Genomic DNA, 19629 nt, shown 5'->3' with positions numbered 1-19629 from the left:
ATTTATCTTCAGGATAATTTAGAGACTGATATACTATTACTTATGTTTGAATTATATAATGTTATTTCAGTAACACTCAAAGAACGATGTATTTTAAGCGGTTTGACGTATGTTAAGAAGTTTACAATTGCAAAACATCTGTTGTGTATGTTTGTTTAACAGATATAAATGAATACTTCATATTGCTTCCTGATATTTTAGACTATTACATGCATCAAATTGAAATATTGGCCAAACCCCTCTGCCAATCAGAACGGAAGGCGTCTTCCTGTATTCAAAACAAGCAAGTATACACTAATCTCGTTGTTTCATTACATTGCAGTTGAGGTTATGCCTTATGCTGAATATAAACCCAGCCTCCCAACCAATCAAATTCATCGTCAACAATGGCTTTGGGTTTGTTATGAATGGTGTTTACAGCCAGAATCCGGAAGTTCAGGTAATCGTGACCTCCAAAAGACCATATAGAAGGACATTATAAATATGTTTGTTTATGAAAACATAAATGCTTTTTACATAATTATAGAAGTTTTTTGCCCTCAAAATTTTTTTTACAGGCCGTAAAAAATGAATATTCTGAGAGGTTTTATTGCTTGCCTTGTTTTTGTTTGCTTCTTTTCTAAGGCTAAAGATAAATTACAAATGAAATTTTGGATTGTAAATATAATATCTATAGGTCTTTAAATATATAGTTTTTTTGTGCTGAAACCTTGAGAACTAAAACGAATGCAGTTTGTTGACAAAGACAGTTATAAACTTGGATTCATTCAAATTCGGATTTCAGGATATTGTGGAAACCTTTTAGGGACACTGTTGATCAAAATCTTCCATGACACATTTAAAGGCTGAAATTTCTAAATTTTAAAATGTAAAAATTTGTTCTTAAAACTTTTAACACCTAACAATTTTAATTTTGCATTAAATCTAAATCAAAATTTTTACTTTTACAGTTTTGATATCTACGCTTTTAAAATTCCATTTTTTTAGAGTCAAAATATTATTTGTTTTAATCCTTTAATTTCAACTTTTAAAAAAAAGTTAAAGTCAAGTCAGAATGTTGACTTTGAAGATAAATTGAAGAAATGAAAAAAGTTAAGATATCGAGTTTAATTTTCATTCTAACCTTTTTAATGCCGTAATGTCAACTTTTTAAACTAGTACTTTGATGGCAATATATTGTTGTCATGTCCCTAATGTGCTTCCGTAGTAAGTCGAGTTGTTCACCAACTTTTAATATTGACACCGTTGAAAGTAATTTTTCGAGGACATTAGATAATAACCTTGTGCAAATTATTTTCCGTTCAAAATATAAATTTCATCTTAAATTGTTTCATAAAATAGTTCAATACAGAATACAAAGTAGGTTTCAATCTATACCAATTTTTATTGAAAAAAAAAATCATTTACCAATCTTCCATGTAGACGCGTGTAACCTTATATAACACACTTTCTACATTCATGCTAAACATATACAAACTGATATGAACTGTTAAACAACCAACAGTATTGCGTTTTCTCCATAGGTGACAAATACCAGAATAGCCAATGTCCCAGTTAAAATAATACAGCCCATAAAAGAGACAAGATCATTACCGGCTATGATTTATATTCACGGAGGAGGATGGACATGGTTTTCTACAGGTATATATCAGTTACATGAACGCCTCCTCTCACCCTTTATACTGACGACCTTGCATATATAGTAATGACACTTTCTCAAAGTTCACTGTCATAGAAGAGTTTGGTTTAGACATCACGCAGATACGCATCGACACTTCATTGTCCAATTACACCGAAAGTTGGCGCCACTGCGAATGATTTTTAAGCAGACGTGATTTAAATCATGATTTTGCGTAAACGATGTATATGGAAAATAAGTTTTCTGATAGCTGTTTTTCGATCTTTTTTGTTAATTAAATCTTAACTATCAAATGATGTTTTATAGCTTACTATACGATATGGGTTTTGTTCATTGTTGAATGCCTTAAGTTGGCCTATAGTTGGATCCTCAATGCACTTCAACTTCGTACTTTCTTTGGTATTTTTAACCTTTTTTGATTCAAGAGTAACTGATGAGTCTTTTGTAGACAAAACGCGCCTGGCGTTCAAAATTTCAAACCTGGTATCTATTATGAGTTTATTTAAATGCATCCACGTTATTTAGACTCTGATGGATAGTTGTTTCAAGGCAATTATACCACATCTCCTTACTTTTATATTCACTTTTGTCAATTGTTTATACTATTATTTCATATGTGAACTAACATGTCATTCAATAATGAGTATTTTAAGTTAGCTGTATACAACAACAATAAGAGAAATACGAATCAGTAACGCTTTTCTTTTGTCTAACGTTTAGATCTGATTTAAAAAGAGGTATTTCCCTATATTTGTTTCACTCATAAATCAAAGTTAAAAGCTTGATGCAATTGTAAATATTAAAAAGTCTAAACACTTTATAAACTGTTTTCAACAGTTTGAAATGCTGTTCTCTACTATACATTGTACATTGCTATTAAAGATATGTTGGCCACACCATTGCAAATTTCGTGAAATAAATCTATCGAGGGGCATCTTTAACCAACATAAATATTTTATTTTCTTTTTCGGAAAGTTATACACAGCATTTTACTTCCAACAATTTTGACAAACATTTCCTTTGCATTGCATTGTTTAATAAATATTCAAAGTAAGTTTGTTAAATCTATTGAAAACTGCATTTCTGAGCCATCTTTAAGCATCTATAATTTGGTAACATGTTTAAAATTACTACATAAATTTGTTTGAACCTTAAAGTACACACCTGAATATATGGTTCTGTTAATTGTAGAAAAGGTAGAAAGGCGTTTTTTAAAAAATGGGCCGACTGTGAAAAAAAATTCTGTGGAAGTTAGCCTAACCTCTTGGAATTATTATATGCGCTTTCCCTGCTTTATCTTTTGATACACAGCTTTCATAACTCATTATAATTATATTGAATAACTTATTTGGAAAATATTCATTTAAACGGAATGTTCTTTTTGATAATATATGCCAGTAGAAGAATAAGAGTCTGAAACGGTCAGTTTTGATAAAAACAATCTGAAATGTTGAGCAAGGAATTTGCTGAGTCCTACTAGAATTACCCGACAATTACACTGTACCAAATTATGATCAAATATTTTGTGCACAGCAAATTCATGCGGTTAGATCAGGAATAAATAACAACTATTGCACGGATATTAACCTTTATTCAAACATACACTATAAAAGAATATAGTTTCACTATCTTTAATAACAATACCTTGATTATACCTATACACAAAACTTATTCTCTGGTACGTATTCACATCTCTACATCAAAGCAAATCATTCGACCTCTAACACTGTATGTCGGTTCAAAAATATAATTATAGGGGAATTTTTACTTTAACGACACCAGCTACCACACGGCAGTCACGTTGACTTGGGGAATTTACCAAATTTTTCTGAATTATCACGAGTTTGTTCGTCAAGGAAATCAATATTTTGTAATTCAAAGGAAATCAAAAACGAGTTGAAGAAATGAAGACTTTTAATGCTAAACATTTCTATGCTACAGGTACATGTGTTAGCCCTTGTCTTTGTTATTTGTATGCATTATTGTATGAAACCACGATGATATCACGCATGCGTTCAATTTTAGATACATACAGCTCTTACTTAGAAAACTTGTCTGACAGAACGAGGATGATTGTAATAGCAATTGAGTAAGTAATGATTAGAAGACTAATAATCATCGCTAAACACTAATTACATTAATAAAGATTTTAATTACAAGTGTGTACTAGCTACAATTACTAGTATATATCTTTGGTGGAATACTAATAATTTTAAGGACAATGCCCAGGATAATAACCCCTACTTATATTAAGTTATTCTGAAGATTCGTAAGATCTGGTATTTTTTTTACTGATAAAATAATTAGTAGATAAGACTTTCCAATTCCCACTTTTTGCTTGTAAATTGATTCATTGGTTTACTATAATACTTTCTTCTTTCTTCTTTCGTCTAAAAGATATAATCCACAATGCTTTTCAATATAAAAATTTATTACTTTTGGATACCAAACGGCATATTTTGTTATTAGTGAACAAAAACGTACAGAATGCTACACAGAGGAACAAGTGATCAGTATGCTGGAGTTTTTTTATTGACAACATATTTGTTGAATTTGGAGGTAGACTTTTTCAACAAATTGTCGGCATTCCAATGGGAACGAACTGTGCGCCTCTCCTTGTCGACTTCTTCTTATTTTCATATGAGTCGGAGTTCCTACAGATACTTGTCAAAAACAAGAAGATCAAAGTAGCCAGATCATTTAATTTCACATTCAGATATATTGACGATGTTCTTTCCATTATATAACAATCCAAACTTTTCTGATTGGGTTCCATAAATATATCCTACAGAACTAGAAATTAAAGAAACAACAGACACGGCTTCCTCCGCCTCATTTTTAGACTTATACCTCGAATTTGACATAAGTGGTCATCTCAGTACCAGAATCTATGACAAACGAGACGATTTTAATTTTGAAATTATGAATTTCACCCACCTAAGTAGCAATATACCAACTTCACCTGCATATGGAATATACATTTCCCGACTCATTCAATATTTAAGAGCTAGCAGCTGCTACTCAGACTTTATAAACCGTCACCAGTATTTGAGCAGAAAGTTGACGAACCAGTCAAAGAACATCTCGTCGTTTTTTTAAAAAAGTTCATCGGAAGATACCAAGACCTTGTTGATAAATATTCTATATCAACTTCACAAATAATACATGATGGTCTTGAAGTATAGATTCTAGGTACTGACGTTGTTTATCATCTTAATTACGTGTTATAGTGTTCTTTTATTTGTCTTTGTAAATTATTACCTTTACTGCTTAGTCCATTTTTGGTAATATCCCTTTGGCGTGGCTCGGTAGTTATACATCACGTCATTGTGTTACTGTGCTATGGTCAATTTTTGTATTCTTGTCTTTCAATTTTGCTTATGTTCTTTGTCTATATGCCATTTTGATTTTCTTTGTTGACATATTTGTTTGTTTTTATAGTGATTAAGATTATAACACAATGTTGACTGCTGTACCCCTATTTTTGACATTTTTACCTAATATTATGTCTGTTTGTTTTGTTCACACATTGTTGTCAATATAATGGAATTTTATGCGACTGTCATGCAAGTGAGAGGTTTAACTAGCTATAAAACCAGGTTTAATTCACCATTTTTTACATAAAGAAACGCCTGTACCAAGTCAGGAATATGACAGTTGTTTTCCATTCGTTTGATGTGTATGAGCTTTTGATTTTGCCATTTGATAAGGGACTTTCCGAATTGAGTTTTCCTTGGAGTTCCGTATTTTTGTTATTTTACTTTTTGTTTGTTGGTGCTCTCTTTATGGGCTTTGTATTTTAGAAATTGGAACATTCCATTCTTTTTGTTTATTTTTACTCTCTTTATGTACTTAGATTTTTTTTGGAATTGGAACAGTTATTCGTTTTGTTTGTTGTGTACTTTTTTTATATACTTTGTAGTATCGGAATTTGAACATTTTTCTACTACACAAGCTTCATTGACCCTATTTGTTTTTTTTTAAATGCATACGCACACACACTAAATTATTGACAGTATAAACTCTCTGTTATCATACAACGGTTTGTATTATTTTGTATTTAATCAGTCATTTTGATTTGATTTTTTGAACTCAGTAAGACAAACCCGTTTGAATGTAACTTAAGGGACAATAATGATCTATGCCTGTTTGAACGCAAAGTAAGGGCATACTAATAGATTACATCTGTTCGTTAAATTTTGCTGTCCTTTTAATGATGAATATATTGACGCATTTTGTTTTGGTTCTTGATATGTAGCTGTTAATATTATTTCGTCATGTTGATACGTCAGTGTACGCAGGTAAAATGGCAATTGAACATCTTTTACATGTTAACATGATCATTATAATAATTAAATCCATTTCTCCGAGTTTGCTTAACAGATAGCTCTCATATGCATATATGGTAGGATGGTTATTCATCATAGATCTACAAAAAATCATTTTATACCTGAAAAGGGTGAATGATACTAAGGGGCTATCAAGAATATAAACCGAAGAAAACAACACTCAATACCACAGCTTTTAAAAGACTCAAAACACTACACAGAAAACTCGATATTGAACTAAGGTTTTGTTTATTTTTGTTGGCTGAATAGTAATCCTATATTTCAATTCAGCGATTTCTCTACTTGAGTTGTACTCAAAAACGCTTATTGATTCTTGGTATCTATAAGTTTAACGTGATGGTATATACCCTAAATCTACTTTTATTCATATTATATACCGTATAGCGGGTTATTTTCGCGGGGTGTTTATTTTCGCTTATTTTGGCGGGTCAGGAGAAATCGCGAAAATAAATTCCGCGAAAATTTATGCATACGTTCGATTCTTTCTAATAGCTAAAGCGTTTTGTAAACTATCTATTTTTTCGAGTTCGACGGATCAATAACGGTTTATGTTAATTTAAACAATATAAATGCCAAATGCCATTGTTCACTGGCTATCAGGTTTTAATTAGTTTTTTGGTTACATTATAAAATAAATAATGATATAAGAGTGTAAGGTACGCTTGTCAGGTATTTTATCCTTATAAATAAGTGTCACATTATATAAGAGTTGCAAGTCACTCATGATAATTTTATAATCTAATTAGTACTTCAAATGTCCGGTCAATTTCGTAACTAATCAACTGTAAAATTTACAAGATGTTTCTACACCTGTGACAAATAACTATGTACCGGTATTCTATTGATTAACTGTATCAAAATATAATCAATAAATAAGACTACATGCAGGTAAAACAATCATTTAACCATAACAATAGACCCGTGTTTGTCAATTTTGAAAACTTGCAACCATTTCAGTATCCGCCAAAATATTTAATTGGAATTAAAGAATCCACCAAAATAAAAACCGCAAAAATTTTTCGTATACTTTGTTGCCCCAAAATCGCGAAATTTTACACCCGCGAAAATAACCCGCTATACGGTATATGATACACTTTTGATACTTACATCAGCGATAATATTATGAAACTTTATCAGATAACTTATATAGAAATAAGAAGATGTGGTATGAGTGCCAATGAGACAACTCTCTATCCAAGTCACAATGTGTAAAAAGTAAACAATTATAGGTCAAAGTACGGCTTTCAACACGGAGCCGTGGCTCACACCGATCAGCAAGCTATAAAAGGGCCCAAAATGTCTAGTGTAAAACAATTCAAACAGGAAAACCAACGGTCTAATCTATATAAAAAACGAGAAACGAGAAACACTTAAGAACCACACCAACAAACGACAACCACTGAACAACAGGATTCTGACTAAGAACAACTTGCATATTTGATACGGTTTTGACAATTACTCCATTGTTCTGAATGAATGGTAGAACAAATAATTTTAATTTTTAAACTATCAGTAGATTTAGACATTTCGCTTTCTTATTTAACTGATAACCGAAAATAGTTCGATGTTTTGTTACTGTCAGTGAGACAACTATTTAAGCTAAACATCTATATTTGATTGCCCCATCGGCACTGTTGCATTATTACATATAAATGCGCTATATCCAAAGAAAGGCACTTTATCCAACACCATCCCTAGAAATATAACATTAAATGTAAGTCTAAAACAAGAAATAGTTTCTTTTGTTTAAGATTTTGTCCGCTGCTTTTCGGGTATTGGCGTTTTTGCATTAATCCTTTGTATCTTCCGACTTATCATTTTTGCCTTATTATAGTTTCATTTTAAGTCTTTTGCTCGACATATTAAATAACATTTACTAGATCCGCTGAATTCGTATGTACTAGTAAGTTAATTATGCAATATGTTTTTTAAGGTACAGGAAGGCACCAGAATATCCGTTTCCAGCAGGATATACTGATTGTATAGATGTCATGTGGCAAGTTTTGGCGGCAAAGAGTGGTGTTAATGTAAATACAAATAAAGTTGTAATTGCTGGCGATGGATCAGGCGGAGGTATTGCAGCTGCAGTAGCGAGACATTTCCCTAAAAAAATCATGATTCAGATATTGATAAATCCAGTTTTACAAATGCTAGATTTTCAAACACCGTCATACCAAGACAATGTTGACATTATTCCTGGTATTACGTCACCAGAAAGAGAGGCACTACATTGGTTACTCTATGTTGGACAGCCAATAGCTTTTGCATCCAAAATAACTGAAAATAAACATTTATTTCCAGCAACTGTACAATCTCATTTTAGTCTAGTTGACAGTGCAAAACATCTGCCTACATATTTGAAAATCACTAATAGGACTACAACAATTCCAAGGGAACACGATTTTGTTGTCGCTATGCAACTTCAAACTTACATCACAAACGAGACTCTATCGCCCATGATGCACAAGAATCTGCAAGATATCCCAAAAGCCTATGTAATCACGTCTCAATACGATGTTTTACGAGACGAGGCAGTAATGTATACTAATAGGATTCACGAAGATGGAACCAAAGTAAAGCTTAAACACTACAAAAATGCTTTTCATGGATTCTTCCTGTTTTCACATGAATCGGGAATATTTCATTTAGAGGAAGCTAAGGCAGCTTTGCAAGAATTGGTTGAATTTTTGCGTTATCAGGTACATGGACTTTCAAAACCTCTAAGAGAAGCTTACACAGTTTGAAACGTTCATAAATAAACAATAAGTTGCTGTCGTGGATATGTGTCAAGATCCACTGCAGAAGCAACAAAGGGATAATATATGGAACTTGTATTTCCGAGAATTCAGGTGCTTTTGTTACAATCTTGTATAGGGAATACCGGACATTAGTTAAAATCCACAAAAAATAAGAATTTCTACATGTTTACCTTATCTTTAACAACACGTTACAGAAAATCATCATTTATACATGTATATATAATGTAGACAATCAACCTTAAAGAATTTTGAACTCTATTATTATTGAAAAACCTTCCATCATTAAAAACTCATTTGAAGTTAAAATTACCAAAAAAAATCTAATACCAAGAGATCTTTAAGAGTCTAAATCGCTCTCCTGACAAAATAAGCAATCATGATATTTATTTTCACGTTATATTATTGCAATGAGTTTTTTCGTCCAATAAACAGTTTACTAACAATTTCAGTAATGTAAGTAATTTGTATATCGTACCTTGGTGTTATTGTTTGTTGATGGATAATGTGTTATGTCTTATCGTTTGTTGTCCAAATAATTATAAAATTGCCTTCCAATACCATCAGTGTCATAATTCCGAATATGACTGTTATACCGAGTGTGAATTTGCATTGCTATACGACGTGTCTCGGTATTTTCTACATCCAACATTTATGTATTTATTTTTGATGTTTCTGTTATGGTTTCGGTTGGATAATGTGTTATATCTTATCGTTTGTAGTCCAAATAATTATAAAATTGCATTTCAATACTATCATTTTCATGAAAATTGTTTGGACGAGTATTGTGAAAAAAATTGTTTAAAGTTCGAAATTGCATGTTAGTTACGTAAGCGCGTCATTGTTTTCGATATCCTGTTATGTCTGTCGTTGACGGAATATGTTCGCTGTTGTTCTGCGGTTTGCATGTTGTGTCGACTATTATATTATTTGTTTGTGCATTTCTCTGTGATTACGTTTGTTTGTGCTGTATTTCTGTTACGTAGTGTTGTCATTTAAGCGATATTTTTTAATATTGTCATAAAGCAGGAGGTTTGGCTATCCATTAAACAATGTTCAACCCACCATTTTTTCTTAAAATGTCCTGTACCAAGTCAAGAATATGGCAGTTGTTATCAAATAGTTCGTTTCTATGTATGTTGGCGTTTGTATTTGTTGCACTTCAGTGTTCCCGTTGTTCCTTTGTTTTCCTCTTATAGTTGATGTGTTTCCCTCGGTTTTAGTTTGTAACCCGGATTTGTTTTCTCTCATTCGATTTATGACTTTTGAACACCGGTATACCACTGTTGCCTTTGTTTACAGTTTTTTTGATCTATTATAGTTTTCATGATAAACGCAAAGAATCCTAAAATAAGGAGTCAATTGATGGTTAACGTCAAAGTAGCATTTTTGAGATCCTGTAGTTCTGATTATTTTTATAGGTTTCAAGATAATATATATTAGAATTGGTAAAAGAACAATTTCTAGTTTCAGTCATATTGGTACTTTTCAGAGCTGATTGTTGTTGTTAAAGTGTTCTTGTTCACGGCTCCATTGTGAACTTTCCATTTCAACATTCCAGCAGCGCCTGCATACGGAGTATATATCTCCCAATTGATACGATATTCCCGGGCATATTTCCTATCATGATTTCCTTGATAGAGGGTTGCTGCTCACAAGGAAGCTATTTAACCAAGAGTTCCAAATGGTGAAGTTGAAATCATCCCTTCGTAAATTTTATGGACGCCATCACGAGTTGGTTGACCGTTATGGAATAACCGTTTCACAGATGATATCGGATATGTTCCTTATGTCGTAATTACAATCCACTTCCTTTTTCACCACGAATGTGACCTACTGAATTAGACTATTTACCGGATTTGTAATAACACAAGCAACACGACGGGTGCCACATGTGGAGCAGGATCTGCTTACCCTTCTGCACCTGAGATCACCCCCAGCTTTTGGTGGGGTTCGTATTGCTTAGTCTTTAGTTTTCTATGTTGTGTCTTGTGTACTATTATCTGTCTGTTTGTCTTTTTATTTTTTAGCCATGGCGTTGTCGGTTTGTTTTCGATCTATGAGTTTGACTGTCCCTCTAGTATCTTTCGCCCCTCTTTTCCAGATCATCTATTATATGTTTTAAGATAATTGACAGAAACTTTTACAATTACTCAAATATCATCTCTTAAGGCCGATAGCGCATAAGTATTCCATTGATCGTTTCAGTAGTAATGAAATTTTTGTAGAATTTATATCACTTATCCTTTTCTTTGTCTACACTGTCTGTTTATCTTTTATAGTTTTCAAGATAACGGGCAAAAATTGTAATATTTATCGAAATTTGTCATTTAAGAGCAATATCTTCTTCAATATCATACAAAGATGCTCATTTTTTGTGATTTCAGTCTCCATCATTCTATTTATTACAGTTTTCAAGATGGTAGGAACATGCTAAGATTATTCAATATTACATTTAAAAGCAATAACTTCTAGAAAGAGATGTCTTATGGGTTTCGCCATGCTAACATTTGTGAAGATCTTGTATCACAGATAATGTTTTTAGCTGTTTACATTTTGTGTCTATATATTACATTTTTTGAATATTACGCAGGACAATTGTTTTCATATCGTCATTGAAGGGCAACAACTCCTATGGACAATTATTTGATGGGTTCATTTTTAATTTACATTTTTTATATTTTGTTTTCTTGATAAATTTTGTAGCTTTCTTTTTCTGCCTTTTTACTATTTTTTTGTGATAATAGGAAAGAAAAACGAATAAAAAAATCGTTTACTTCTATAAGGATTCGTCTGATAAATTTGATGAAATCTAAAAAGAATGTAGATCTTGACATTCGTAGCATTTTTGTTTCAGTTAGATCTATTATGTATGGTTATCAAGATTTTAGACAATCAATTAGATTTTACCATTGTTTTATGTTTTGAGCCTTGCTGGCCATGTTAGTTGATTTGTAGTAACAAAAAAAATTTAGTCTGAACTGCAACGACGAGGACGAACGTCAAGTTATAGCAATTGTTCACCTGATCCATAGGGCCAGTCAGCTGAATTCTTTATAAAAATCGTTATGTAAAGCACATGTATGTTGTTTTTGTTTTGATTTGAAGGCTGTTAGACTAGTACTATTCATACTTACTCCATCAAGTATCTACTACCTTAAAAATTTAAATTAACATAGAGACCTTATGGATAACTTTTTTAATTATAGACCAAAAATTATGAAATTAATAGTCAGAGTTCGTATATATGATATATAAACATACATCAAGAAAAATTATAATGATTTGAAAAAAAATGGATTTTTAAGAATTTTTTTCTGCAAATATATAGAAGTCAAACGGACAACAGAAGATACATTTATGGATATACTGTAGATTTTCTATGTAAAGCCGGCAACTTTTTGTTAATTAACACAGTACATGTTGTTACTTTAAACGACAAGCATATTTTTTCATATAATAATAGACATATACCTTTGAACTGCGGAAATGCATTAATGTATATGACCCACTGACATGATTTTTTCATCCTACACAATTACGACTACCTACAGGGGATTTCCCATTTAAGTTACTATTTTAAACCAAACAATCCAAATAATTAAGACGCATGAACTTTCATGTAAAGTTAAGGTATTGTGGTGTTGTTAAACGTCGATCATCTGTCCAAGTGGTCTACACAACATTTCTTTCTAAAATGAGGTCATGCAGGATAAAATGGATATTCATATGGATATTTATTTCCCAGTTGTTGCATTCCAGGACTTCCTCATCATCTTTTTCTCAAAAGGGGATTGATGCTTATAAGACAAGTATCGAACAAAGGCTTCTTAATGGCAAAATAGAAACATGACGTTTAACGGACGCCATTATGATTCGGATGACTGTTACGAGTTCACAAATGACTACATATATGTTGCACGTGTCGTACCCACAAAACCATCCTTTCGTCGTTTATGATCGGATACGACTTATAACCAGTTTTTTTCAGGGTTACTCTATAGCATCTCTGGACCTGAATTTATCCTGACAATTACAAACTAGCATCTATTAGAACGTGATAATTCAGTTTTCCTATTAGCGACTTCCGATTCTCAATACTAATTCTGTGGTTGTCGTTTGTTGATGTGGTTCATAAGTGTTTCTCGTTTCTCGTTTTTATAAAGATTAAACCGTTGGTTTTCCTGTTTGAATGGTTTTACAGTGTTTTTTTTGGGGCCCTTTATAGCTTGCTGTTCGGTGTGAGCCAAGGCTCCGTTTTGAATGCCGTACTTTTACCTATAATGGTTTACTTTTACAAATTGTGACTTGGATGGGGAGTTGTCTCATTGACACTCATACCACATCTTCTTATATCTATATATCCAACCTGCTCAGAGCTTATGTCGTCAATGTATCTCTGTTAAGATGTTAACAACTTTGTTCCCCCTAAGGCAGTGTACTCTAAACTGCCTTTATTACCAAGTTCACTTCGCATGTCTTACGGTCGTTATTACACCATCTCAGTTTTTAAAATTTTCTGGATACGCTTAGCAGTAGTAATTTATTCCTCATGCTCTTTATGACGTTATCACCGGTGTGTCATATTTTAACTTTAACACCTGCCACCGGTGTGTCATATTTTTAACTTTATCACCTGCTATTTGATTGGACTTTTGAATCAAATGGTCTTTTATGCATGCATAGCAGGAAATGCTTACTCTGACAACATACATGATTATCGATAAACCATTTTACGTTTTAATTTCACTCTCAGATATATTTGTGATGTCCTGCCACATAATAATTCCCATTTCCCAGAGAACTTGAGGATAATACCAAAACTGTAAGATCTGCTCCATATCATGATCTTTGTTATAGATATTGAAACCGATGGACGGGTTCAACAAGAATCCTTGACAAACGTGCCAATTGTCAACTTCTCAATAGAAACATACCCTCTGCCCCATCATTAGGCGTTTACATATCTCAGTTTACACGTTACGCTCGTACATGTTTAACGATATGTACTTCATTTATAGGAATGTGCATCGACAAAAAATGTTCCAACAAAGTTATGAGGAAGAACGACTGAAAAACGACATCTTAACGAAATGGTAGACCGATACAACGTGTCTTTGTTTCTTGTCTCAACTCACTACCGACATGTTGTCGTGGTTAGAAGATATTTATTTACCAGAACAGTCGTCTGATCTGTAACTTTTCCAATTGTCTTCCATTAACGATTGGAAATTTTTACGGAGTATAGATTCGCATGGCGGTTGAATAAAGCAGTATTCACTTAAAAAAATTATTACAGAAGTTCCCATTTCTGCCTATTTCTGTAAAACAATAGAATACTTCAACGAGAAACAAGAGTATTGAGAATCCTGTACACCCAGAGAGAGATTTACAAAAAATTAAACAGTCCATTATATCATAAATAAAAAAGTGTAACTTTTACAATGATCACGATTAAATAACCGTTTTTTAACAAATTAAATACTGTAGACTTTAAAACTCTAAGCAAAATTTAAAAGTAAAAGTAAGCGATGTTACCACTTGAAAGATAAGTCTTACTATTTCAATCCATTTTTCCAAAAACTTTTATTTTTTCAAATGAAAACAAACTTGATATGGGTATATCAAAACGCCTAATATGGGGCGGAATAGAGATTTTGGAAGGTTTTGAATGTTGTCGTATCAACTACTACAAAATGAAGTCAACTGTACACAACACATTTTTCAATGGCTTTAAAGGTAACTGACACTGTAATTTACAAAAAAAACTGGTATAAATTTAGACAAAATAGATAAAACTGACTCAAGGACATATTTTATGTCAAAGTTCAGAATAAGCATGTCTCAGTATGAAACTTAAGGCAATTAAATATTTAGGGAAATTTGTTAAGAATTTCTTAAAAAAAAACTCCAAACAGAGAGTTCCAACCTGGACTTGACTGATACTTAAATTATTATAAAATTTGTGACATAATATGGTAGATCAAGACTGGGATAGGAAAATGTAAAGGAATTAAGATGGACCTTAATGTTAACAATCTAAAAAGGTTGTGAACATGTTTTACAAAGACTATCAAAGATCTTCCATCAACGAAAAATGCAACGTTCATATATGCATACGTATTAAGACATTATCTGTAATGGAAGCCTTTGGAAACGAATATTGATTATAGCTATTTTCGTATCAAATCTGTTTTATATTGTTATACGAACTCTGATATTTTAGCCAGTTTTTTAAACACAATTAACCATAAGGTCTCTATACTAGATAATTCAATATCTTTTACAAAATGAAGTATAATTTCAAGTCACTAAAAGAAATTAAATTGTCTGTTACTTTACCATTCAATGAAACAATGTTTTGAAAAGCATAACATGAGGGTACCAAATTTACCCCTATATTGACAGTTTTTTTCACCACTTTCGTTTATTTTAGAAACGTTTTCATTCTGTGTTTATTCTGTAGATGTATCCTTATTTACTATAACGTTCCACAAATTAAATACTAAATTCATACGGAATCATAGAAAACAGGGTTTGAACTAACCTCCAAACGACCCAAGATTTTGTAATTCAAAGTACCTAAATTGCACCCATCTTGAACTATCACTTCCGTAAAAACGAACAACTGATGTGTTATCTCATTTCTCTCCATTTTTAGAACAATTCGAAAATACTTCATGCTTACTATGCATTTTGTAAGAAGCGGGTTATAATATATTTTAAATGCTCATTTAAGAAACTTCACTTTTAGACAATATCTTACGTCGTACGTTTGTGTAATGCTTTACGGGGATCGTCTTCCATATCAGTGACGGGGTAGATATAAACGTATTATTAACGCTGTTTTAGAAATCAGACGACCAATAAATATGGTTCCGTTTATAAATGTTCAGCTTATACAATTATGTATTGATACTACGAAAATAAATCCCTGTTCTGTGAAAGTTTTGTGGTCATTACATGTAACAGATGATCATTCCTTTGCAAATTTCAAATAAAGAGGGGAATATCAGTATTATTGTATTTCTTATAAGAATAGCATTTTGATCAAGATAGGCAGGTCATAAAAATAAACAAACAAATAAATAATATTTTAAAATTGACAAATTAAATGTAACGGTAGTTTACTGATGATGAAATTGTGACGATATAATGATGTCCTTAACAACATGTAAAAATCGGATTAACATGTAGATCTTTTTTGAGTTATTAACCTCATTTATCTTTCTTGCCACAAAACAGGACATATCACACTAGGGATTATGTAAATTGTGTCCTGGTGTGATCCGTGTATCCATAAGTTATATTTATATCATGCAGTTTCATAGTGTTGGTGTTCATTTTGTATTATAAATCACAATGTTTCCCTTATACGTGGTGATGAAGAGTTTAATATGCGATAAAGGTAGAATGGACACGAGATTGCAATTTGATTGAGATATGTAAAGAGCGGTACAAAAATATAAAGGTAGCAACTCCTTACAACAAAGTTTGGGTTTTTCTGTTAAAATGAAATTATTCTTGGTTTTGATATTTGATGTTTAAATATTTCACATAATAAATAGATATAATTATATATTGATTAATCAATTAATTGGTTTATTTATTTGTTATTGTGTGTGCATTGTTCAGAATAAGTATGTTAAATTCAGTGTGTAGAGAACATGGTTGAGCTTTTCCCATTTATTAAGGATCAATATCGAGATCACGATCAAATTCATTCGAGATCATGATCAAATTCATTAGAAATATCGACAGACAGACAGACATAGAGATGGCAATATTTGAGTATGGCCAAAAAACTATGCAAATGTAGAAGGTTTAAAAAGACCATGTCTTGTTACGCCTTAAATTCAAAAATCAAGGAGTATCATAAATCTGCCAATACTAGTATTTTCCAATTTGGTCCAAGATTATCATGAAGTGCAAAACGGGACAAAGTGCCAAAATAACCTAATTTTGAGATTACTTATCAGATATAATCAGAGGCATAACCAAAAGATATTTTTTGTTATAAATATATGTATATCATGTGTTAAATATACTTTTGGTTAAGGCCACGGCCTATATCTATTTGACCTAAAACTACGTATAAAATATGTAAATTTCGAATTGTTTATGACATCATAGTGACTTCACAAGTGAACTGTTTGTACAAAAGTGTACAGGATATTTCAACCTATTTCATAAATTCATAAGTAAATGAACATTATTGTGAAAGCTTGCAATACATTTTATATTTTGCAATTTTATGAGCCAAATGTCAATGAAGATCGAAGTCGAACACACATCACCACGAGTTTGAACTAACAATCACAGTTGACAGGCTCGTGATCAAAGTACATGAGCTACTTAGACCACTTTGCCACCGAGACCCTCTCTCATTAAGCATATTAGCTAATTTAATTTTTGTTATTTACATTTAATGCATCACATTAAACTTGGTTGCCTGTAATGATGTATTACTACCAGCGAGTGGATGACGGAGCTGCTGGACTGCAAGTCTCTGATGATATCATATATATAATTAGCCCAGGTAGCCAGTGATTATACAATAGCACGTTACATCCTGGGTTTTAATACTTGTACACTCTTTTTGCATTCTTAGCTAATTCAGGCCTTTCATTTCTCTTTTCAATTGTTTCACATTATATTCCAGGGCCTTTAGTAGGTAATTGCATGGAAAGTGCCGAGCATTTTCGAAGGCCGTACAGTGACCTCAAGTTGTTTAAATCCTTGTACTGTGATCTTTGGTGGATATATTTGTTTATGGCATCAAACCATGAATTCATATTCTTTAACTTCCTAAATTACGTTTTCCTTGGCAGATTTTAGAGTCATTGTTAGTGTAATTATGGGTTAATTGCTCTCCTCGAAGTAGAAATAAAATGTCGACATGGGCCTGCACAAAACTGAATTCAGCATCAAATACGTTTTGCAACAATCGTTGAAAGTGTTTTATAAATAGATTTAATATTTATGTTCGAATCATACTCACCTTGAATAAGTTTATCATCTGTATTTACTTATTGATGTTGAATTTTGAAGATGGAGTTTTGGGGCTATTTTTAAGTAGGTTTGTGGGGTATCAAGGACCGGCTTACTTACCATGACAAGGTTTTAAATGGCATGTGTATGTGTGCATGCCTTTCTAATTTCTAATCAGTTGAATCTTATCTTTTGTAAAAATTTCCGAATGATTTTAAACATATGGACATTCCTTCTAATAGAGATTTCCAATAAAATGACATACGTACGTAACTCGACGTACGGACCTAATGGGACGGGTTTTTGCCAACCATCGAATTTGATTAAATACGACGCTTAAGTTCAAACAAAGTATTCCTAGACTTATAAAATCACACACTGGAATTTTCGACCATATAAAAAAAGATTGTCATGATGAAAAATGATAGAAATATTGCATTTTTATTTATCACGTGGTTTTCCAGATTCCCGCCTTTATTTTACTGACATAAGATCACGTATTAACACACGTATCCCATACCTATCATACGTACGATTCGAGTTATCTTTCATGGTTTTGATTATGACAATTATTTTTCAATATACTTTGCAGATGAACGCCTCATTATACTTTTTTTCTGTCTTTCTTTATAGTTTATCTATCTTTTTATTATATTTGTTGCGGGGAAAATATTAATAAGGATATGTTTCTGACAATTTCAGAAATATCGGATGCAGAATTTGTCAGAATCTGTCTCTTTATAAAGGTTAAAAATTCAGATAAAACTATCGCTTCCATTTAATTTATAAACAAAAGTATTTTTCATTTATTATAAAATGTATTGATAAAGAAATCCCTATATATGTTGTTATTTTTAGAATTAAGGTGTGTTCGATTAGGGATAGTTCTGTATTAATTTGTTTAACGGGAATGCTATCGGAGTCCAAATACAAAAGATATTTCCAGGGAATATATTTGATATCCCTTGAAGTGAACTATATTAGAGTATTTTATCCATTTTATTGATAAACAACTGAAAGGGGGTCACCGAATTCATTTTAATGCATAAATCATTAACGGAAATGTGTAAGGTAAGTAACATTGAACAACATAATATAATACGATTTTGTTGCCTAATGCGGATCCTAGATGCAATTTAAAATGAACAAGGTAGATACAAATATCTTTTTTAAGTAACAGACAAAGTATAATTCGCAAAAAACTGATCCAAACAAGAGGTCATACCCGTGAAACTGATATGATGCTTGTTTTTTTTTTTTGACAACGAACTTGTTACTTTTGGTGGGCAAAATTTTCAACAGACACTTGGCATTCCTACATTTTATGTAGTACTCTTCTACCTTGTTTAATATAAGCAAGACTTCATAGTTCACCCAGTTATTAGCATCCATACATGTTGACCAAAGCTAAACGTATAAGTTAAGAGACATAGTGGATCTTAAACTTAGTAACCCCAAATCTGTACAAAAGCATGTTAGAGGAGGTCATACATATAATTCTGTCATTTTTGTTTTTATCAGGAACCTATCTGAATTCTAATACCTAACCGAATACTGAGAATTAAGCCTTTAACCAGAAGTTTCATTGAAATATATTGATTAAATGCGCACTAGAAATATTATTTCATGATAGAATTCCACAAATCTGGATTTTTCACAGACAGTATCTGTTTACCATTGTGTGATCTATCAAGAGTATGATCACCTACACCTATTTTGCGATTCATTTTTTCAATTAACCGTCCACTCCTTACTGGCATTGACGTCTTTAAACCAAGGTGAGACTTTAACTGCCAGGATTCAAATCATTTGCCTCACTAGAAATAAAATTCAAGTTACGCTACTGTCGATTGATTAACAGTTGATTGCTTAACGTCCAGTGGCAAATATTTCA

At 32.0% G+C, this 19629-nt stretch overlaps 1 protein-coding gene across 1 annotated transcript; it reads left to right on the top strand.

Moving 5' to 3' along the window:
• The first annotated feature begins 328 nt into the window (after positions 1-328).
• On the top strand, positions 329-9208 carry LOC127700448 (arylacetamide deacetylase-like). The gene is made up of 4 exons (XM_052203917.1): positions 329-439; positions 1524-1641; positions 3665-3728; positions 7922-9208. Exons 1-4 carry the CDS (start codon positions 338-340, stop codon positions 8730-8732), a joined length of 1095 nt encoding a protein of 364 aa, XP_052059877.1. The 5' UTR covers positions 329-337; the 3' UTR covers positions 8733-9208.
• Positions 9209-19629: the final 10421 nt, after the last annotated feature.

Source organism: Mytilus californianus, unplaced genomic scaffold (assembly GCF_021869535.1).
Source record: "Mytilus californianus isolate M0D057914Y unplaced genomic scaffold, xbMytCali1.0.p SCAF_5, whole genome shotgun sequence".
Classification (NCBI taxonomy): Eukaryota; Metazoa; Mollusca; class Bivalvia; order Mytilida; family Mytilidae; genus Mytilus; species Mytilus californianus.
Note: the sequence above shows the minus strand (reverse complement) of the source record. Positions and strands in the feature narration are given on the sequence as shown.